Source organism: Lithobates pipiens, unplaced genomic scaffold, assembly GCF_037356315.1.
Source record: "Lithobates pipiens isolate NorthernLeopardFrog02 unplaced genomic scaffold, aLitPip1_a1.2 Scaffold_16, whole genome shotgun sequence".
Classification (NCBI taxonomy): domain Eukaryota; kingdom Metazoa; phylum Chordata; class Amphibia; order Anura; family Ranidae; genus Lithobates; species Lithobates pipiens.
This window is the reverse complement of record NW_027507748.1, coordinates 591,255,386-591,278,461: the sequence shown is the minus strand read 5'-3', so window position 1 is coordinate 591,278,461 and position 23,076 is coordinate 591,255,386. Positions and strand designations below refer to the sequence as shown.

The following is a 23,076-nucleotide window of genomic DNA, read 5'->3' as shown; positions in this document are numbered from 1 at the left end:
TCTTCCATCTTCGGGGGTCTTCTCGCCGGACTCCTCCGCTATCTTCTTGTAGCTCTTTTGCTAGCGGAGGAGTCCGGCTTTCTTCCTCCCCGCCGCTGGCCTCTTCTCCCAACTTCGGGGGTCTTGTCCCCCTCTTCGGTTCTTCTGCCGTGCCACCGCGCCTTCTTATAGCTCTTTTACAGGCGGTGGCCCGGTCTTCTGTCGCCGCTGCCTTCCGTTCTTCTGCCGGGCCACCGCGCCTTCTTATAGCTCTTTTAGAGGCAGTGGCCCGGTCTTCTGTCGCCGCTGTCACCTTCCGGTCGCCTTCCGTTCTTCTTCTTGTTCTTCTTCTTCTTCTTCTCCAGGAGATGTTGGCACGTCGCTCTCTCCGGCCGGAATGCCAGAGCCGCGCTGTGCAGCCACTTATATAGTGACAATGGGGCGGTGTCACATGGTATATGTCACATGGGTTGGTCACATGGTGACCCCGCCCCCTTACGATGTCATAGTCCCCATGTGACATCAACCCATGTGACCAACCCATGTGACATATACCATGTGACACCGCCCCATTGTCACTATATAAGTGGCCGCGCAGCGCGGCTCTGGCATTCCGGCCGGAGAGAGCGACGTGTCAACATCTCCTGGAGAAGAAGAAGAAGAACAAGAAGAAGACCGGAAGGCGACCGGAAGGCGACAGAAGACCGGGCCACCGCCTCTAAAAGAGCTATAAGAAGGCGCGGTGGCCCGGCAGAAGAACGGAAGGCGGCGGCGACAGAAGACCGGGCCACCGCCTGTAAAAGAGCTATAAGAAGGCGCGGTGGCACGGCAGAAGAACCGAAGAGGGGGACAAGACCCCCGAAGTCGGGAGAAGAGGCCGGCGGCGGGGAGGAAGAAAGCCGGACTCCTCCGCTAGCAAAAGAGCTACAAGAAGATAGCGGAGGAGTCCGGCAAGAAGACCCCCGAAGACGGAAGACCCCCGGAGCTGTGCAATAAAATATTTTATCTCGTGTGTTGTGTTTTTTTTTGGGGTACTTTTATTTTACAGGTGAATGGGTAGGGGTACATTGTACCCCATACTCATTCACATAGGGTGGGGGGCTGGTATCCGGGGGCCCCCTTATTAAAGGGGGCTCCCGGATTCCGATAAGCCCCCCGCCCGCAGACCCCGACAACCAACGGCCAGGGTTGTCGGGAAGAGGCCCTTGTCCTCATCAACATGGGGACAAGGTGCTTTGGGGTGGGGGGGCCGCGCGGCCCCCCCTTCCCCAAGGCACCCCCCATGTTGAGGGCACGCGGCCTGGTACGGCTTGGGAGGGGGGGCGCGCTCGCTCGCCCCCCTTTCCTGGCCGGCCGGGTAGCGTGCTCGGACAAGGGTCTGTTGTGGACTTTGGGGGGACCCCCACGCCGATTTTTTTCGGCGTTGGGGTTCCCCTTTAAGTCCATACCAGGCGGCGGGGCCCGCGACGTCTCCTTCGCGGGCCCCGCCTACCTGGAGACGCGCTCGAAATGAGCAGACTTTCCTCCGAGCGGGAACAGTTTGCTCATTTCGAAAGTGGCCTACACACGGGCGGACTGTCCGCTCAAACCAAGTTTCAGCGGACAGTTTTTCGGAATTTCCGAAAAACTTTGTTCGTCAAACTGTCCGCTGAAACTGTCCGCTGAAGCCCCACACACGAGCGGACTGTCCGCTGAAACACTGTTCAGCAGACAAAGTTGAGCGAACAGTCCGCCCGTGTGTACGCGGCCTCAGAGTGTTGGACAATACTCCCTACCTTATATTTAGCGCTCGGAATAGATTCCATTGTTCACACATGTTTTTTATTACTGTTGGGGCTTTTTTTCACCTGGAACTTGGTGGAACTCAGTTCCACCACCTCTGGCTCAGGCCCTCTGGTCTCTGCTCACCACTATCACATGTAAACACAGAAGTCCGGCTTCTTTGTTTACAAGTGACAGCTTGTCTCCCAACGGCTCCTACTGATCTGATCTGTTGAGCAGCTCTCACTGAGTACAGGATAGGGACAAGGGAGATGCAGGTGCCGGGGTGCAGTGCAGATCCCGATACCCCCACTGGATGATCTCCCTTCTAGGTTCTAGAGTCAGTTGGGTTCTTTAGCTTAATATAGTAACACAAATAAGACATGTAGAAGATGGTGGAGCTTTTAAGGAGTGAAGGAGAAGATGGGGGCAACTTCCACTGTTAGTGAAATTTGACCACATCCACTATTTACTGCAGTTTGGAGGGTGTGTGTGTGGAGGAGGGGGGGAGGGGGCTTGGGGGGTCACGGTTGAGTTCCTGCACCTATTTAGTGAGAAAAAAATCTATGATCACTGTTTTATCATTTGTACCCATTCATGCGATCCTATTTCCTATGTCCTAATGTATGGCAGATACCGTTCACCTTTTTTTTCTTTTGATTGTTCTTTCTGGTAAACTTCAATAAAAAATAATGAACAAGAAACATGTATTTTTTGTAAGGTCTTTTTTTTTTTTTTTTTAGCTCTCATTAAAATATGATCTGGTGATCCTGCCATCATGGTCTTTTTTCTGGTACATCCAGATGACAACACTCGGTCTCTTAATTGCTTTCCTGTGTTTCTCTCTGCCACATGCGCTTTCAGTGGAGACTATGATCTCATTGTGCAGGCATTGTCCATCATTGTCACCATGTAAAAGACTCTAAAATTGAAAACAGTATTTACCAAAGAGAAAATGCAAATATTGATAATACGCAGTCCTTTAACAAAACTGAGTATCATAAAGGTAAGGTTTATATCTCAACTTCACATTTATACAGTCTTATAAGGTGACCATTATCTAATATACCTTTGTCCAGGATCGGAATGGAGGTTTATTGTAAACCAGAATATAAACTATCCACCTAGGTTAGTGAAAAATTTAAGGTGATGTACACTTTGAATATCTAATTGTGTAAAAGGGAAATTAAAGAAAATAATTTTTTCTTGTACAAGATTGTATGACTGAAGTGACCACAGCTGCACCTCATTTACCAAGTGAAAATTATTTTCCTAAAATAATCTTTATGTATTTAGAAATTGGAGGGAGGTGAATTGATACTTCCCTTCAGCATTTCAGTTCATATCAGGAGCAGTTGCTCACCACTACAGTGATGCATTACAATATTGCAGCTTTGGAGTCTTGGGTTCACTTGTAACTTTTTCTCTGTTAGTATGTAATTTTATATATTGTCTTCAGGCTTCCTCAGGTTTCTTTCCACATACTGGCAGACCCAGGGCCGGTGCTACCACTAGGCAAACTAAGAAGCCGCCTAGGGCACCCTGCTGCCTAGGGCACCCGGCCACTGGTGTTCCTACTCTCTTCAGCTAGCAACTAAGTCTCAGCATCAGCCGTCGCTTCATTCGCAAATAGTGTCAGAGGCTCAGTGGCAACGGAGGACTGTGTCTGTGTCCCAACTCCCAAATGAATGGAAGCAAGTAAACATTCATTGATGGGCACTGGTAGGGCTGTATTTGATGGGCGCTTCATTAAAAAGGTGGGGTTTACATGGGCAGGGGGAAGGGGGTGGAGTCAGAGGTGGAGCCGGGGAGGCGGCATAATGAGGTTTCGTCTAGGGTGTCAAAAGCCTTGCACCAGCCCTGGGCAGACCTGAATCAACATTCTGACAACTCTGAAATATTTCATAATTCCTGGGCTGGTCAGACCCAAGATTCTATACATGCAAAAAAAACTAAAATAACAGAATAAATGACACGCTGTACATCTATGTATTTCCCACTTAAATTGGAGCTACACCCAAAAGGTAAAGTTCCGCCTTAAGGCCTCTTCCCCCGCTTCTTTTGGGAAAGGGGGGCATGTACCTGATTTTGACAGATGCCCGCTCCCACTTCCGCTCTGACTACCTGGGTGATCGTAAGCTGAGGTTCTCCTCCTCCTCTCCCTTTCACAGTCACCTGGGACACATGACAGGTCCCAGAAGATTGTGGGACCATTCACAATGTGCAGCACTGCTGGTGCATGCGTAGTGGGCACCCAGTTGAGAAGCTGCAAGCTGGAAAAGCTGGGTGCCCATAGTTAAAATGGCAGCACTGTGGATACAAAATAAAACCGGCCTGGCTGAGCACATTTTTGGATCATGAGACAGGTAAGTGGCTGTTTATTAAAAGTCAGCAGCTACAGTTTTTTTAGCTGCTGACTTTTAATTTTTACACAGGAGCCTGGAGCTCCTTGTTAACCACTTTAAGAACAGCCGCTGCGATCACTATTGAGAGAGACAGAATGGTGATTTCTCAATGTAAACAGACAGATCCCTGTTCTGTCAGTGGAGGAGAGACAGATCTTCTATTCCTAGTGATGAGGAACAGCAATCTCTCTCCTCCTCCAGTCAGTACACTGCTCCCCTCCCTAGGGAACACTTAACCCCTTGATCGCCCCCTAGTGTTAACCCCTTGCCTGCCAGTGACATTTATACAGTAATCAGTGACTATTTTTAGCACTGATCGCTGTATAAATGTCACTGGCTCCAAAAAAGTGTCAAAAGTGTCAGATCTGCCCTCCACGATGTAGCAGTCCTCTTAAAAATCTTTGATAACTGCCATTACTAGTAAAATATAAATAATAATAAAAATGCTATAAATCTATCCCCTATTTTGTAGATGCGCTAACTTTTGTGCAAACCAATCAATATACAGTTATTGCATTTTTTTTTTACCAAAAACATGTGGAATACATATTGACCTAAATTAATGAACACATTATTTTTGTCACTTTTTTGAGGGTATTTATTATAGCAAAAAGTAAAAAATATTGTTTTTTTTTTCAAAATGATCGGTCCTTTTTTGTTTATAGCACAAAAAAAAAGGCAGAAGTGATCAAATACCACCAAAAGAAAGCTCTATTTGTGGGAAAAAAAGGACATAAATTTTGTTTGGGTACAGTGCTGCACAACTACTCAATTGTCAGTTAAAGTGACGCAGTGGCGTATCACAAAAAATGGCCTGGTCATTAAGGGGGCAAATCCTTCTGGTCCTTGACTAGTTAATATAAAATTATGATACTGAGCTGAATCCCTATTTTTATTGCTGTTATTGATATTTCATACAGAAAGTTGCTAGTGTGCTTTATATACTGGGTCTTTTTCAACTTTTTTGCCCTGGGGGAATCCTTCAAATATTGTCCATGTCTTCTGGAACCCCTGATAACAATAATTATACCTGCAAACTATTGATGGCCAATGTAAAATGATCCTTTTTACAATGGTGATCAGTATAAGTGATCATTAGCCCCATTTTGGTCCGGATGGTAGGTTAATCTGCATCTGCCAGGGCATGCACTAAAGTGTGTCAGTGGGACATTATACAGTAGACTTTACTGGGACAAGAACTACTGGCAATGGTAAAATATGCTTAGCAGACATGCATAATATATGTTTTCTGTATAAATTAGGGTGATATAAAGGGGGAATGAGCTGAGCTTGTCTCTTCATCCATTTTTATACTCCCAGTGCTCAAAATTAGAATTGTAAATCAAAACTACTGGAAATGTTCTGTGGGAAATTTAATTTCAGCTAGTGTCAGTATTTATAATAACAACAGATGCCAGAACATGGATTACTGTTTATTGAAGCATTTTACAGCATACAATGTCATAAATATATACAGCAAACATTATATTTAGACTACACTAATAAGCAAGCCAGCACCCCTAATTCATATATAGACATAATATGAAAAGGAGATTTCTACATTTCTATGTAGGCTTTTATGCCATGCATCGATTGAGCAGCTTCATCACATCTCTGTATATAGGTCTTCACTTTAGCAGTGATGTCCATGGCTGGAGTGATGCTTGCTTATGGGGACATGGCTTCTGGAGCTGAACCCTCCCTTATGATGATGGTGGTGTTGGTGTTGATGGTGGTGGCCACTAGATTCATGGGACTTTCCTGAAGAATGGTGTTGTCCTCCAGTGCTGGAGTGCAGGACAGCTGTAACAAATGGATAGGTTATGTCAATATGGTAAGCTTTCTCATTCCAGGCAATATGTAAATACATGTTTGGGCAATGTAATTCAGAAGACAATGCGCTATTATTAATTCAGCAAGTCTACTAAAATTTTCTTCAAGGGCAAGTACACTTTAATTGAAGATTCATTAACCCACCCTCCCTAGTCCTCTTGTCTCTATATTTTAGAATATAAAAATAGGTGTAGTTAGTTCCAGATAGACTGTGGTTGGCTGAAATTAGAAACTGCACAACATGATCTGTGCACAGTGTTATTAATCCCAAAAACAGTAACATATAATAGTTTAGAGTATAGTGTCTGTGGTAGAAATAATTAATAGAAATGATAAATTATTCATTAGTAAATAAACTATATTCAAAATATTTCTACACTAAATGTGGGAGGCATACAATTCACATTAATACTGTATATGAATTTACACATAGTTTTTTTATTATATATGGAACAAATTGTTTTACTTACAAATGTTTACATGTCCCTCTGCACCTATCCTGAAAAAGAGAAAAATTAACAAGATTTTAGCATGAATTCCATTTTGTAAGATTTTTTCTTACACCTATGAATATTAACTGGTAAATAACAAATGAAGACTATCAGGCAGAAACCCAGATAACAAGCGATTGTACTGCAAGTTTGAAAATTACTTATAAAATAGCTAGATTTGAAGCCAGGCTTCACAAGTTTGTTGCACAATTGCAGCAAGTCTGCATTGCATGACTCCAGATCAACTTTCTTTGCAAACATTCTGCAAGTCTGCTGCAAGTTCTGGTTCAGTTATGTTGTGAAATAGTCCTCCCACCACAGGGGTCACTGTGGCTGAATTTTCACAATGTAGACTCGCAGAGCTCTTGCTGTAGACTCTCCAATGCAACGTTTCTCTTAATATAGACTTGCAATGCAAATTTGACTAGAACTTGTATTTTAAGTGCTCTGCAAGTATACAACTTGCCACTGAAAATGTTCAGCAAGTTAACAGATTTCCAAATTAAAACTGCCACAACTTTTTATAGTTGCTATCTGGGGACATAGATAACGAAAATGTATTTCTTACATATAAAGGAAATTCAGACTCTTCGGTTTTGACCCTTACATACAGTACCCGTCCATTTGAATATTGCTGCCCAATTGTAAAAGATTAGCAAAAATATTTCTGTCTGTAGGAATCTACAACTTTTGCAGACCCCCAGTCTAATAATACTCTTGATGTCCATACTGAAATTTACACTCTGGCTTTGCCACACAGCACAGTCATCCTGGTGACCTGACTTTTCTCTGATGCAGCTAAATAACACAGCTAGGCCACCTCCCTACACCAAGCCTGGCAATGGATATTAAAAGAGCAGCAGAAGACTGATGAAGTAATCTCTGTTTTTATCTTCCAATTAGCACGTTCCTTGAGTGAGATGTGAAATATATACCTGTGCTCTTCTCCTTCCAGCATTTTCTTATATGTGGCAATCTCAATATCCAGAGCCAATTTAACATTCATCAGTTCCTGGTATTCTCTTAGTTGGCGAGCCATGTCCTGTTTGGCATTCTGTAGGGCAGCCTCCAATTCAGACAATTTTTGCTTTGCATCCCTGACAGCAGCTTCACCACTTTCCTCAGCTTCTCTGATGGCAGTTTCAAGTGCAGCACGCTAGAAATTAACATGAATTATTTTTTTATTCTGGTAACTTGAGTATTGCCTGCTTTGTTTTATTTGAGTTCAATAAACTTGACAAAATATACATGAAAAAAAGGATCTCAATGAAACAAGTGCTGAAAATGTTATATTTATATCAACAAGTGCTGAGAATGTTCTATTTGTATCAACAAAAAACAATAAATTACATATTACAAAGAAGTTTTACTTTTTTATATATTCAATATAAAAATGTAAAAATGGAAAGCAAAAGACATGTCCGGTCAGTCTAAATCTGGAAAAATATAACATTAAACATTCATCTAAACAAGCACCATGAAACTGTTAAAAACCCTAAATCAGAGGTGCTAACAATATTGTAAAGTTGGCCATAAAATTATAAAAAAAGACTCTGGATTTATACCTGGGATTTGGCACATTCAATTTCACTTTTAAGCTTCTGAATTGTTCGATTGAGTTCCGCAATCTCATTTTTGCTGTTCTGCAGATTGTTTCCATTTCTTCCAGCTGCCATTCGCAGGTCTTCAAACTATAGATAAGAAAAAATTAAAATAAATGATGAATATTATTTGTGGACACCAAATGTTTTTGCACCATTTTATTTGAAGGCTCATAGCAAACTGCATTTTTTTTTATTATATCAAAATATAAAACTACTATTTTAAATTGAATTAACATACGTAGAAGATATCACCAGAAATATTAACACAGAGGTTTATTGTTTTAAAAATAAACCATGGCAGAATATCAGCTGAGATGATCGAACATACTGTATACTGTTTTCCTCTCAATCACTTATTCAAACTATTCAGCTACTCATAGCTGCTTATATCTATTTTGAATTAAAATGCATGATGATACCTGTTGCCTTGTAGCTCCAATTATAACACACTCACCCTGGATTGGTACATGGCTTCAGCCTCTGCTCTGCTTCTGTTAGCAATCTCTTCATATTGAGCTCTGACATCGGCGATGATACCATTGATGTCTAGGTCTCGGCTGTTGTCCATGGACACAAGAACTGAAGTGTCAGAAATCTGAGCTTGGAGTTGATTGATTTCCTGAAAATTTAGAAAAGATGTACAGCAACTTCAGTACAGCTTTAAAAATGAATTAAGGAATGTACTTATGACCCAAAAGGAGCGTTTTTTTACCGCATCATACAGAGTCCTAAGGAAGCTGATCTCATCGCTCAGGGAGTCGGCCTTGGCCTGAAGTTCAGCTTTGTTCATGAAAGCAGCATCAACATCCTAAAGTTAGAAATACAGAGTTATTTGTGTTATTAGTGTTGCTTTAACAGACAATACAGAAAGTTGTGACTAATTTTAAAATGTTTACCCTCTTCAGAGAAACAAATTCATTCTCGGCACCTGTTCTTCTGTTGACTTCATCTTCATATCTGTAAAAAGACAAGTTTTTATTTTCTCATATGTCCATTACATACTATCAATCTGTAAATTATTAACTTTTTTTTTTACATTTTTTGTAATATTTGTATTGCTAATCTTTATGCCTTGAATCCATGTTCAGTTTTTTTTTTTTAACATTCTAAACCACTTGGGTCTCCAGTGCCAATTTAAAATGGTGTGAGTAGAGTGACTATTTGTCCCAGTGCTGTTTTAAAATGTCTTTGGGAATCAGTAGTTCCTGTGCGTCCCAGCGGAGGTTTGGGCTGAAACTTTAGGCTGTCATAGTGATCAGCATTTAGTCCTAAGCCCTGGAGCTGAAATGATCATCTCCTGGGCTTTCGATGCTTCTACAGTTTATCCTATAGGAGCGCACCGCAGAAGCGAATGTAATCACTATGGTTTTGTTGAGTATTTACATCGGAAGTGTAATGTCGTCACAAGTCACATCACTGTACTTACTCTTATTATGTAGGCCCAGGCAGAGCTGTTGCAGACAGCAATAGATCACTACAAATGATCTGCTGCTGCATAGCTGCATGAGAGTTTGGATCTGGTCTCTACTTAATAAATCCAGACCCCCCTCCATGAAGAAACAAATGTAAATAAAAATGTAATTTAAAAAAATGTTTCACTTCCAACATACTCACAACAATGATGTTGGATGTCAATAATGTTTGATGATTGGGATGATGCTTGTATGAATTAATAATGTAAGTGAATACAATGTCATGTGAATTTGTAAAGGTGGCAAATATGAAAAAGTCATTATTGTAATCATTTGTGCCCACTTCAACAAGATTTAATTATTGTAATATTGTGCAAATGATTTCTGCAAACTATTTTTCCCCCCTGCATGCGTAGCATTGAAAAAGGAATAAAGCTCACCTAAAATGTATATGTTCACTGTGAGTTTTACCATATTGTTACATTACATACATATATCAACAAATAAAAGGGAAAAGAAATAAAAAAGCAATCTTTATTTAGACCTGCAGTTGCCATGGTGCTACACAGCTATAACATCCACCATTTGAGTGAAAGTTCTATTTAAAGCTGACATAAGCACACTGGCAACTGTGACAGTTACCACCAGAGACATGCCCTAAATGTAGCATATACTGTATTTGTTTGATTTAAGGATTTTTAAATAAGGATTTAAGAATATAAAGAACATTTCTATCTTGAGCTTTATTTTGAGAAGCAGTTTAATTGTGAGCTTATTTCTACTTTAAGAACTAGATGCTAGGATTTAAGGACTAATACTAGAAATTCCATATTGCCAGTCTGAGCCTGACCCAAAACATGGAAAGGGTAAAACTTTACCATTAGATGCAGGGCACTCCATACATTTATGCATTAATGTGTAATTGTATTGGTACCTTCTCCTTAGTTCTTCTACAGTGCCCTCCATGCTGTTCCTCTCTGCATCCAGGCGAGCTCTCTCACATTCTAGATTCTCCAGCTGTCTCCTCAGGTTGCTAATAAAAGCCTCAAACAGAGGTTCAATATGACATCTTGCTGTCTTCTGCTCTTGTAGAATAGACCATTTGGTCTCCAGCATCTTGTTCTGCTGTTCCAAAAATCTTACCTATGTTGGGAGTATAAAATGATTGCGTATGGGTATAGCAATAGTGTAACATACGGTAATATACATGTTTTAGCAGGAACCTAAGCCAGATTTGATTGGCAAAAGCATTTTACAAGACTCTCTTCGTTGACCCAGACAGTGTAATTTAGTACAGAGTATGTCCATCTATTTTTTGCATTAATAACCCAGTTTACTAGAATGAACGGCATATCACTCACATGGAAATTGCTTAATTTAGGATGCTGAAAAACGTATGTTTCCATACTTTAGTTGAAAGATAATGAGTCTGATTAAAAATAGTTAAAAAAAATTGTTAAAAATATTCGCTCAAAAATGTGTGTAAATACTTATTTCAATTATTCAATAATGTGAAAAGCTAATTTCTGTTAATTATGAATACACAGGTGCTTTTCACATGTTTGAATAATTGAGTTTTATATTCACACAACTTTTGAATTAAGATTCTCTACCTCTTTTGTAAATCAGCCCTATTGCATTAATATTACCTACTGTATATTAAGGGCATAATACGTTCATAGAAATCCTCTTGAACATTTAATCATATGTACATACACCTTTTCCTTTCATTATAAATTAATTTGACAATTCTCACCTTGTCAATGAAGGAGGCAAATTTATTATTCAGGCCCTTAATTTGGTTCTTTTCTTCTGTTCTAACTCTTTGGATGTTTGGGTCAATTTCCAGATTGAGAGGAGCCAGAAGACCCTGGTTTACAGTTACTGATGTGATCCCCCCAGAACCGGACATTCCTTTAAATCCATGACCATGTCCAACAATACCAAATCCAGATCCATGTCCATGTCCACTTTTTCCTACATGGAAACTTCCCATTGAAATCTTAGGTCCCTTTGACCCAGCAGAATGGTCACTCTTGCTGCTGAAACAATGCTGGGTCTGGTGAACATTTTTAGAAGAGTGTGATAAGTGTGAGCTGGAATGTTTGGGTAAAGAAACAGAACCAGAACTGAAGTGCTTGTGTCCAGATGAGGCCAGGATGGAGCGGTGAGACATGATGGATTTCTTCTTAGAATTGATACACAGAGAATCAAAGGTGTTGTCTACTCTCAAGAGCAATGTTCAATGCTCTGACACTAGCTAGGCTCTTTTTATACTAAGCTGGGTGTAGTTAGTAATATTGACATTTTTATGACTTCCTATGATTTCAGCTTGATAATAATAGTTCATTTGTTTGTCACAGAAAATAAAACAGTAACCCACCTATATTTTCAAAGCTGTGACACTTTTACTAGTGGCTAATAATATAATAAAACAATGTTATATTAGTATAAGCAATATGAGCTGATGCTATAACAAGAAACAATTACCATGCCTTGTATATGCCTTACGAGCTGGTTCTGCTTGGAATGGGCCAATATTTAAAGCAAAAAAATCAAGATATTGAATTTCAAGGTTTTCCATTATATTCATGTTAGTTATTTTTGCTTTTTCTACCTACAAAAGTCTTCCACACTTAGGGTGCCTTGAAAAAGTATTCACACCCCTTGACATTTTCCAATTTTTTTTTCATGTTACAACCAAAAACGTAATTGTATTTTATTGGGATTTTATGTGATAGACCAACACAAAGTGGCACATAATTGTGAAGTGGAAGGAAAATGATAAATGGTTTTCCAATATTTTTTTTTAAAATTGTATTTTTTATTGAAAGATTTCAAAAAATACAAAAGGAAGCATAACATCAAATAATTGTCAGTGTCAATAATGTTACAGACAAAATAAGAAGAATAAGAAAAAGAAAAAGCAACAAAAATGCCGTAGTCAGGCAATATCAGGTCACAAGCGCACCCATTGTACTAATTCACCCAAAACGTTTAGAAGAGTCATGGAGCGGCAGGAGGGGGGTGGGGAAGGATCCAGTGTGTGGGTAGGTCAGATGTATGGACAACCCACATAAGAAGCATAGCCATCCATTGGATCTGGGATACGCTCATTCCCCGAGGAGCCTATACCAGACTGAGGCAGCCTCGGGGTGAAACTCACATAGGTGGAGGGGTGAGGGAGAATACCAAAGGATTCCTGAGCGGGCTATAGGTAGGGGACAGGGGAAATACCCCACCACACATCTGTTCAAGGGGGTGAGCATTACCAGAGGGGGGCTGTAGGAAGTCCTGGGTTAAGCTGTGAATGGCCCCACAAGTCCCAAACTCGGAAGAACCTAGGAAGTGTGTCGTGAATAGTAGCGGTAAGGTGCTCCATTCTACGAATCTGTTCCAGAGTTTGTAATACCTGTGGGAGCGTGGGCGGAGATTGCGATAGCCATCTCAGTGGTATGGCTCGCTTTGCCGCCAATAGAATAAAACCTATTAGTTTCTGGGCATTGTGGATAGATCAGGAAAGGGCAAGCCTAGCAGAAAATGGATTGGGGTTAAAGGGAGGGAGGTGTCGAAAAGGTTTTGCAGGTATGCATGGATAGAGGACCAAAAAGGTTGGATGACAGAACATTCCCAGAAAATGTGAAAAAGAGAGCCAGCATCTCCAGCATAGTGGGGAGACCCCAGGATCATATTTATGTAGGATCTCTGGGATCCTATACCAAAACATGAGAATCTTATAGATTGTCTCCCTTTGTTCTACACATCGAGATGATTTAGAGGCTACCTCCCAAATTTTCTGCCACTGGGAAGTAGTAATGGTCCGATTAATAAACCGGGACCACTTATGCATATAGAGGTGACTTGTGTCAGGGAGAGAGGGAGTGATATGCAGGTATTTGTAAATTTCGGAGATGAGATGGGTTTGGTATGGGCCTTGGGAACATAGAAGCTCAAAGGGGGTAGGTTTGTTCAGGGTAAGGGTGGGGTTTTTGGAGCTGAGATAGTGTCTAATTTGGAGATAGGAGTAGAATAGACCTTTGGGAACCTGAAATTTCCATTGAATGTCTGCAAAAGATTGAAGTGAATGAGTAAGTGGGTGTACCAAATGACGGAGTTGGAAAATTCCAGCATGCGTCCAGGGGAGCATACGAGAGTAAGATAGGCTGTCTGAAATGTCAGGGTTAAACATTACATTTAATAATGGTGGACATGGGGAGGCCAGGGAGAAACGCTGGGAACATTTCTTCCATATGGAAAGAGTAAAGAGCATGGGACGTAGGCAAAGATTTCTTAGCTGATGTATGGAAGTCTCCAGTTCTGCCCAGACCATCGAGCAGGGGTGGACCGGGGTTGTAATACTCATTTCAATGTCAGAGCACACACTGGATGACACCCTGTGTGACCAGACGATGATCGGTTTCAGATGTGTAGCAAAATAGCATTTAAGGAGGTCAGGGACCCCCAATCCACCTCCGGCTCTGGGAGCGAGCACAACCGAGCTAGTTATCCTATGGGCTTTATAGTGCCAGATAAAATTAAGAAAGGACCTCTGGGTCGCTTTAAGTTGGGACATGGGGACGGGGATTGGCAAGGTTTCAAACAAATAAAGGAGTCTTGGCATGACAGACATCTTCAAGACATTGATTCGACCCAGGAGAGAAATGGGATAAGGGTCCCATTGTTGCAAGAGTCGGTCAATGTCCCGGAAGAGTGGAGGGAAATTAGCTTGATAAAGACTAGAGTAGGAGGACGTTAGGTTAACCCCTAGGTATTTAAGGGAGTCTGTATACCAATGGTAAGTGTAGTTACGCTGCAAAATAACGAGATCTGAGGGGGGAATAAAAATAGGTAAAGCCTCTGTCTTGTTGGTGTTGATCTTATATCCAGAGAGGGAGCTAAATTGCTGCAGTAAGGCACGTAAATTGGGAAGGGAGGTGTGAGGCCTGGTCAAGGTCAGCAGAATATCGTCAGCATATAGAGACAATTTATATTCTGTTTGGCGTAATGTCACCCCTCGGATATCAGGGTGATTACAAATAGCAGCTGCCAAAGGTTCCAGACAAAGAATAAAGAGTAAGGGGGACAACGGACAGCCCTGTCTAGTGCCATTACTCAAAGAGAAGGAGGGTGATAGATAGGAGGATAGCTGGACCTGCGAAGAGGGTCTGGAATAGAGGGCACGTAAGGCATCAATAAAAGGACCTTCAATGCCAAAGTTAGAGAGCGTAGCAAACATAAATGGCCAGCTGAGTCTATCGAATGCTTTTTGAGTGTCAAGGCTCAATATTAAGGCTGGGCGGTTAGTTTTGTTTAGTAAATCTTTCAAATCTATGGTGCGTCTGGTATTATCACCTGCATGTCTTGCCAATACGAAACCCACTTGGTCCTTGTGGATGAGCTGTGGTATTAAATGGGATAACCTATTCGCCAAGATCTTGGTGAAGATTTTGTAGTCGGAATTTAGCAGCACAATGGGCCTATAGTTATCCGGGAGAGAGGGGTCTTTACCTGGTTTCGGAATTACAGAGACGTGGGCATGGAGAAACTGGGGGTCAGTAGGGAGGAGAATAGGGAGAGTAAGTGTGGGCCTAGAATCGGGAGAAAGGTTTTGTAGTAGGAATATGGTAAACCATCAGGGCCAGGGGCTTTTTGAGTGGGAAGATTCTCCACCACCTTTGCCAATTCCTCAGGGGAGATTGCGGAGTTCAGGGATGGAAGATGATCAGGAGAGAGTTTGGGAAGGGGTAATGATTCCATGAAGGAATTAAATTTCTCCTGGGTAAAGGTGTAATGGTCATCAGTGAGCAGGCAGTTGTACAATTTATGGTGGAATTGGCCAAATATTTTGGACATCGTGAGAGGGCAATAAGAGGGGGTACCATCAGGCTGTTTAAGGGAGGCTGGATAAGCTTGGAAGGGCCGAGGTTTGAGTTTGCTTACCAGCATCCTGTGGGGTTTGTTAGAATACTCGTAAAATTTCTGTTTGGACCATAAGAGGGATTTATCTATTTTCTGCATATCAAGTGATCTAAGGTGGTTGCGTAGGTAGACAACATTCCTGAGCCCAGACACCGTGGGAGAAGAGAGCAAACGGTCCTCGGCTTTGCAAAGCCTGAGAAGAGCCGAAGCTCCCTGATGCGTGGCATCTCTTTTAAGTCGGGAGCTCGTAGTGATACAATGCCCTCTGAACACAGTTTTATGTGCCTCCCACAGGGTGGAGGGCCCAGAGACAGTGCCAACGTTAAGCTTAAAATATTCAGTGAGGCATTCGGACAGTCGAGCTTTAGTCTCAGGGTTACGCAGAAGAGTCTCATTGAGATGCCAGTGACAGGTTCTGGGGGAGACTGAGGATAGGGAGAGTTCCAAATGCACGGAGGAGTGATCCGACCAGGGGACGGGATTAATTTCCGAGGAAACCGCAGATGTTAAGAGGGGCATGGAGATGAAGAAATGGTCTAATCTAGAGAAAAGTTTATGAGGGTGGGAGTAGAAGGTGTACTGTTTCTGAGTGGGGTGTTTAATTCTCCATATGTCTAAGAGACGTCGGGCTCTGATGAGCCTGCAGAACGATTTGGAGAGGGAGTCCGGATTGGAGGGGGTTTTGGAAGGGAACAAGACATGCTTATCTTTACCGGGGGACATGATCATATTAAAATCTCCACCAATCACTATAAAAGGATGTGCAAAATTATCTAACATGTCAAAAACAGCAGTAAGGAAGCGAACCTGACCAGAATTGGGAGTGTATATGTTAAGGATCATGAGAGATTGAGACTGAAATGTACAATCCAGAATAATAAATCTGCCCTGGGGGTCCAGGTATGAAGACTTAACTTGCAATGGACAGGAGCGACTGATCAGGACCGCCACACCTGCCTTACCAGACGGATCCAAAGCCAAAAAGGAGGTCGGAAAAGTTTTGCTGGCAAATTTAAGGGAGCCCCCAGGATGGAAGTGTGTCTCCTGGATCAGTATCACGTCAGCTCTAGAAGCTTTAAACTCTTTCAGAGCCAACCACCTCCTCCGAACAGAGTTTAAACCTTTCACATTACTCGTAAAAAATTTCAGCGACATAACAAATTAAACTGATGACAGAGCATATGAGGAATTACAGAACATTCAGTGGGTATAGGATCCCATGTTGTAGGGGGTAAGAAGCAAGAAGAAAAAAACAAAATAAGAAAAAAGAAAACCTGACACTCTGTAAATCATTAGTATAATTGCAATATAGACAGCGACAATTATCAAAAAATAGCGGCTATTGGTCATCACAAAAAAAAGGAGACCAAGGCCAAAACAAAATAAACTTCCATAAAAGACAAAATGCAAAGTTGAGTAAAGTCTCAGTAATATGTGAATCAATCAAAAAGAGCTGTAGATAAAAAACAAAAAGGAAAAAAGATCAGTCCATAGAGGGACTGCATGGACAACAACAACAAAAAAAAAATGTAGATGACATCCGAAGAGAAACCTGGAGAAAAATAACCTCCAGGAAGCCCAGGTCTGAGCCTAGGGCCAAAGCGGGGGTCATGAAAACCACCTAGTATGGGGGGGGGGGGGCAAGAGGCGTCGGGGAATAGGTAGGGGGAATCTACCATGGTATTACGGCCAAAACCTGCACCATGGAAGGTCCAACAAAGCCCCAACAGACGGGGTAGGTAAACTCAGCTGTGTTCCGATATGGTTCCCCTCAAGTTGGAGGTCTGAAGGATGGTCTCCTTTGAGGGGTGAGGTTGGATCTAGAAGGCTTTGGTCGAACTGGGGTCCAAATCCGGGCTGGAAGTGCAGACAGTCTAGGAGTTGAGGGAAGCGGAGTGGGTTCCTCATCTGGAAGAGGAGGCAGGCCAAGGCTGCGCAGGAAGGCGTCGCTTTCATGTAGATCTCGAAGAGAGAATTGCGTGCCTTCTCGGGTCACTGAGAGGCAAAAGGGAAAACCCCACCTGTACAGAATCTTGTGGGTTTGGAGATGTAGCAGCAGTTGACGGAGGCTCCTTCGTCTCGCTAGAGTAATGGGCGAGAGATCATTAAATATTTGGATCTTGGTTCCTTTAAAGTCCAGCCTGGGTTGGTTATGAGTAGTGAGTGTAGGAGCTTCCTTGCTATCAAAGTAATGGAACCCAACCACCACGTCCCTTGGGTTAGCTCCCGCTGGGGGTTTGGGCGCCAGAGATCTGTGTGCCCTGTCTAAACGCCAATCAATATCTGGGATCTGAGGGGCCACCACATTAAACAAGCTCAAAAGATAGGAGCGGAGGTCTCTGTCTTCTACCGTTTCAGGGATGCCTCTGATTCGTAAGTTTTGTCTGCGTTCACGATTTTCGAGGTCCTCTTGTTGTGTTTGGAGTTGGGAAACAGAGTGCTTAACGGCGGCATTGTCTTCCTCCAAAACTTGGACATACTGAACCAGTTCATCAAATTTAGTCTCCAGGGTGTCTGTTCAACCGCCTAGTTGATCGATCTCCCCTCTCAGCTCCTTAGCAAGTTTCCCAACTTCTTGAGTTATGGAGTGGGTGATAGCTTTGAGCAAGGATTGGAGTTTAGCGACTAGGACATCTGCCGTCAACAAGGCAGGCGAACCCTGGTCTAGGGTGGGTGAGAGGGCATACGGAGTGCCCAAATCTTGCTCATGGCGAGTGTGAAGGTCCGGTGCAGGGTCCCCCTCAGGTTGAGAGGAGGGAACGGGTTTGTGTAAATAGCGGTCCATGGTGGATGAAGATTGGGGGAGAAGTGCGGAAGCGTAGGAATTTCTTTGGTCTCCCATTTTCTCCATGGGGTGCACGGCTGGGCTGAATGGGTGAGGATGCGACTCCCGGGGGTAGTAAAGCTGCAGAACGTTTCACAGGAGTCTTGGGAAGGCGGGGGTGAGGCCCCAGAATCACGTGGTTTTCATAGTAGGGAGACTCTCACATTTTCTGATAGTCAGATAGTAGCAGGCTGGCACAGCGGTGGGAGGGGGGGTAAGAGAGGCACGGGCAGTATAGGGAGGGAGGGGGCAGAGCAATCACCTAGAGGCAATTCAGTTCGCATTGTGCGCTATACAAGTATTTCATTCATTCATTCATTCATTCAATCAGCCCAGGTGAACGTTGGGGGAGGCCAGGGGCACAGGGGAGACAGAGGGGGGTTGTAGCAGAAGAGTACCTGTTTAGGGGGCAGGAGCACTGTGCTGGAGACCGAGGTATCCGGGCAGGGGGTTGGAATCAGCAGGGAAAAAAATCCTTCAGGGCCTTCTGACAGGCTGCACTATGGGTGGGGTGCGATGTTATGAATGTTCCGCCCCTTCAGGGGCTTCCAGCCCCTCCGGTAGTAGAGTAGGCCTCACAGGCCTGAGGCCTAAAGATGGCGGCCGGCCGTGGATGTGTGGGGCTCTACAGTAGGCCTCAGTGCGGCCCGGTCTAACTGTGTGTGCTCCGCATCTCCTCAGGAGGTTGGCCGCCTCCCGGTCGGCCGTCCGGAGGCGCCAGCTGCCCCGCAGAGCTCAGGGGGTTAGTGCGGAGGCCCGGGGAAGCAGTAGGCCCCAAGATGGCGGTGGGGCTTTGATTGCAGGAGGCCGACCACGAGCCTGAACAGGACTCAAGCGGCCGGCGAAAAAGGCAGAAAACCTCCCGGGATGGTGCAGGGAGGATCCGGTCCTCACCGGGGAGAGTCGAATGGCTCTCTCCCCGCACGAATCACTCCGATGGCGGTGGATTAGGCGGCGGTTGTGTCGGAGCCCAGGCACAACACATCCGCTCCCGCAAACTTCCGGTCACGCCCCCTTTCCAATTTTTTTACAAATAAATATGTAAAAAGTGTGGCATGCATGTATACTCAGCCCTCTTTACTCTGATAACTAAAATCTAGTGGAACCAATTGCCTTCAGAAGTCACCTAATTAGTAAATAGAGTCCACCTGTGTGTAATTTAATTTCTGTATAAATACAGCTGTTCTGTGAAGCCCTCAGAGGTTTAGAGAACCTTAGTGAACAAACAACATCATGAAGGCCATGGAACACACAAGACAGGTCAGGGATAAATTGAGGAAGTTTAAAGCAGGGTTAGGTTATACAAAAATATACCAGGCTTTGAATATTTCACAGAGCACTGTTCAATCCATCAACCCAAAATGGAAAGAGTGTGGCAGGACTGCAAACCTATGAAGACATGGCCGTCCACTTAAAATGACAGGCTGGGCAAGAAGAGTATTAATTAGAGAAGCAGCCAAGAGGCCTATAATAACTCTGGAGTAGCTGCATAAATCCACAGCTCAGGTGCTATAATCTTTCCACAGAACAACTATTAGTCGTACACTCCACAAATCTGGTTTTATGGAAGAGTGGCAAGAAGAAAGCCATTGTTGAAAGAAAGCCATAAGAAGTCCAGTTTGCAGTTTGTGAGAAGCCATGTAGTGGAAACAGCAAACATGTGGAAGAAGGTACTCTGGTCAGATGAGAGCAAAATTGAACTTTGTAGCCTAAAAGCAAAACGCTATGTGTGGCGGAAAACCAACACTGCACATCACCCTGAATACATCATCCCCCCCGTGAAACATGGTGGTGTCAGATGTTGATGTAAGATGGATGTAGCCAAATACAGAAAAATCTTAGCCCTTGTACACACGGTCGGACATACCGACCACAAAATCCGACAGATTTTGTCTGAAACTGATGTTGCATACACACGGTCGGACAAAGTTGTCAGAAAATCCGATTGTTTGGAACGCGATGACATTTGTTCGTTATGACGGGACTACGTTCAGGCTAGTAGCCAATAGCTTTGGTCTCGTAATTTGATCTGAGCATGCGTGGCACTTTGTCTGATCAGAATTCTCTACAATCGTCATGTTGTCGGAAAATTTTATATCCAGCTCTCAAATTTTGTTGGTCGGACATTCTCAGATGGAGCCCACCCACGGTCGGATTATCCAACAACACGGTCCGATCGGACATTTTCCATCGGAATGTCCGACTGTGTGTACAAGGGCTTAAAGAAAACCTGTTAGAGTCTGCAAAAGACTTGAGACTGAGGCAGAGGTTCACCTTCCAGCAGGACAACAACCCTAAACATACAGCCAGAGCTACAATGGAATGGTTTAGATCAAAGCATATGTATGTGTTAGAATGGCCAAATTAAAATTCAGACCTAAATCCAACAGAGAATCTGTGGCAAAACTTGAAAATTGCTGTTCACAGATGCTCTCCAATGTGACAAAGCTTGAGCTATTTTGCAAAGAAAAAGGGGCAAAAATGTTACTCTCTAAATGTGCAAAGCTGGTAGAGACCCAAAAAGATGTGATTCTACAAAGTATTGACTTGTGGGGGGCTGAATACAAATGCATGCCACATTTTTTACATATTTATTTGTAAAAAAATCTTGAAAACCATTTATTATTTTCTTTCTACTTCACAATTATGTGTCACTTTGTGTTGGTCTAGCACATAAAATCCCAATAAAATACATTTACATTTTTGGTTGTAACATGACACAATTTGAAAAATTTCAAGGGGTATGAATACTTTTTCAAGGCACTGTAGACTATTCTACAGTTGTTATTTCAGCTTGTTTAATTAACCACTTGCTTACTGGGCACTTAAACCCCCCTCCTGCCCAGACCAATTTTTAGCTTTCAGCAGCACTGATTCACTTTGAAAGACAATTGCGCAGTCATACAACACTGTACTCAAATGAAATTTTTATCATTTTTTTCCCACAAATAGAGCTTTCTTTTAGTGGTATTTAATCACAGCTGGGAGTTTTATTTTTTGCTAAACAAACAAAAAAAAGATGCAAAATAAAAAAAAATTAAAAATCATGTTTAATAGTTTGTTATAAAATTTAGCAAACAGGCAATTTTTCTCCTTCATTGAAGTGCGCTGATGAGGCGGCACTGATAGGCTGCACTGGTGGGCACTGATAGGCTGCACTGGTGGGCACTGATAGGCATAGTTAAGGCGACACTAATAGGCACAGATAAGGTGGCACCGATAGGCACAGATAAGGCAGTACTGATGGGCACAGATAAGGCGGCACTGATGGGCAAAGATGAGCACAGATAAGATGGCACGGATGGGTGGCACGGATGGGTGGAATGGATGGGTGGCACTAAGGGGCACTGATAGGTACCACTGATAGATGGGACTGATGGGCACTGATAGGTGGCACTGATAGGTGGCTCTGATAGGTGGCACTGCTGGGCACTGATGGGCGGCACTGATGAGCACTGGTAGATGACACTGATGGGCACGGATATGTGACACTGGGGTGCAGCACCGTTGTTGAGGCAGATTGTGGGTGGCACTGTGGGCACTGCTGGGTGGCACTGTGGGCACTGCTGGGTGGCACTTATGGGGGGCACTTATTTATTCCTGAGGGGGGCAGGTGGGCACTGGTAAGCTGGCCATGATCGGGACTGATGTCCCGATCACGACCGCCGGTGATTGGCTCTTTTTTTCTCTCCTCGCGTTGACAGCACGAGGAGGAATAATAGCCGATTACCGGCTCCGTTGTATCACATGATCAGCTGTCATCGGCTGACAGCTGATCACGTGGTAAGGGGTCGGGATCAACCCCTTGCTCGGATCCGTGATCAGGCGAGTCTCATAGACTCGCCGATCACAGAGCGCTCTGCGCCCCCCCCCCGCTCGTGCACGGGACGATGTCAATAGACGTAGTCCCGGCAAAGGAGGTCCACGCTGTAGCCGTCATTTGGCTATAGCGCGGATCTCTAGTGGTTAAACCTGGAAGCTGAGCTGCACAGGATTTTGCACACTCCAGTATTGTTTTAGTAAATCAACTCCACTGTATCCCTAAATTTTTACTGTTGCAGGTCAGCTTATCTTTAAATCAGGAAAGAGTTTAGTAATCAACAATTGCAAGAGAAACAAAGACAACAATGCACAATTTCTAGAGTAACCATGGCATAATACAATGTGAATAATCAATGGTTATAAAAAAAAAGCAATAAATTGTTAAGCATCCAAACAAATACAGTGTACCTGTAGGTGTAAGGTGCACAACAAATCAAGCATATTACACAAAGGAAAGAATAACCCATAATTGAAAGAGAAATAAATATTGTATGGCATGCATTCCCTGTCAAAGAACAAGCCTGTCCACCACTTAATCCGTGAGAGCTCGGTCCCGGTATATCTAGCCATGAAAACCCTCTCATTTTACTTGTACATCCTCCCCCAATTGGGCCCAATTAGCCATTTTCCCTCCCCTGTGTCATGTGACTAATTAGTGTTTCAAGATCTCAGGTGTGAATGGGGAGAAGGTGTGTTAAATTTGGTGTTATCGCTCTCAATCTCTCATACTGGTCACTGGAAGTTCAACATAGCACCTCATGGCAAAGAACTCTCTAAGGATCTGAAAAAAAGAATTGTTTCTCTACATAAAGATGGCCTAGGATATAAGATTATTGCCAAGACCCTGAAACTTAGCTTCAGCACAGTGGCCAAGACCAAACAATGGTTCAACAGGACAGGTTTCACTCAGAACAGGCCACGCCATGGTCAACCAAAGAAGTCGAGTGCACGTGCTCAGCATCATATCCAGAGGTTGTCTTTGGGAAATAGAACCATGAGCATTGCTGAAGTGGTTGAAGGGGTGGA

General features: G+C 43.3%; 1 protein-coding gene across 1 annotated transcript; it reads right to left on the bottom strand.

Moving 5' to 3' along the window:
- Nucleotides 1-5,565: 5,565 nt before the first annotated feature.
- LOC143983819 (keratin, type II cytoskeletal cochleal-like) lies at nt 5,566-11,737 on the bottom strand. The gene is made up of 9 exons (XM_077483916.1): nt 11,242-11,737; nt 10,420-10,628; nt 8,970-9,030; nt 8,786-8,881; nt 8,528-8,692; nt 8,035-8,160; nt 7,405-7,625; nt 6,449-6,477; nt 5,566-5,948 (listed from the first exon to the last, which is right to left on the bottom strand). The coding sequence occupies exons 1-9, from the start codon at nt 11,659-11,661 to the stop codon at nt 5,779-5,781; spliced, it is 1,497 nt and encodes a 498-aa protein (XP_077340042.1). The 5' UTR covers nt 11,662-11,737; the 3' UTR covers nt 5,566-5,778.
- Nucleotides 11,738-23,076: the final 11,339 nt, after the last annotated feature.

Bases quoted from the DNA above. Each gene is read 5' to 3' on its own strand.
- LOC143983819 (XM_077483916.1), bottom strand. From the start codon at position 11,661: ATGTCTCACCGCTCCATCCTGGCCTCATCTGGACACAAGCACTTCAGT. The intron at 8,161-8,527 runs GTGAGTGTGTTA...TCTTATCTATAG, and splicing joins AAGCCATGTACCAATCCAGG to TTTGAAGACCTGCGAATGGC. The intron at 5,949-6,448 runs GTAAGTAAAACA...CATTTGTTACAG, and splicing joins AGAGGGACATGTAAACATTT to CTGTCCTGCACTCCAGCACT.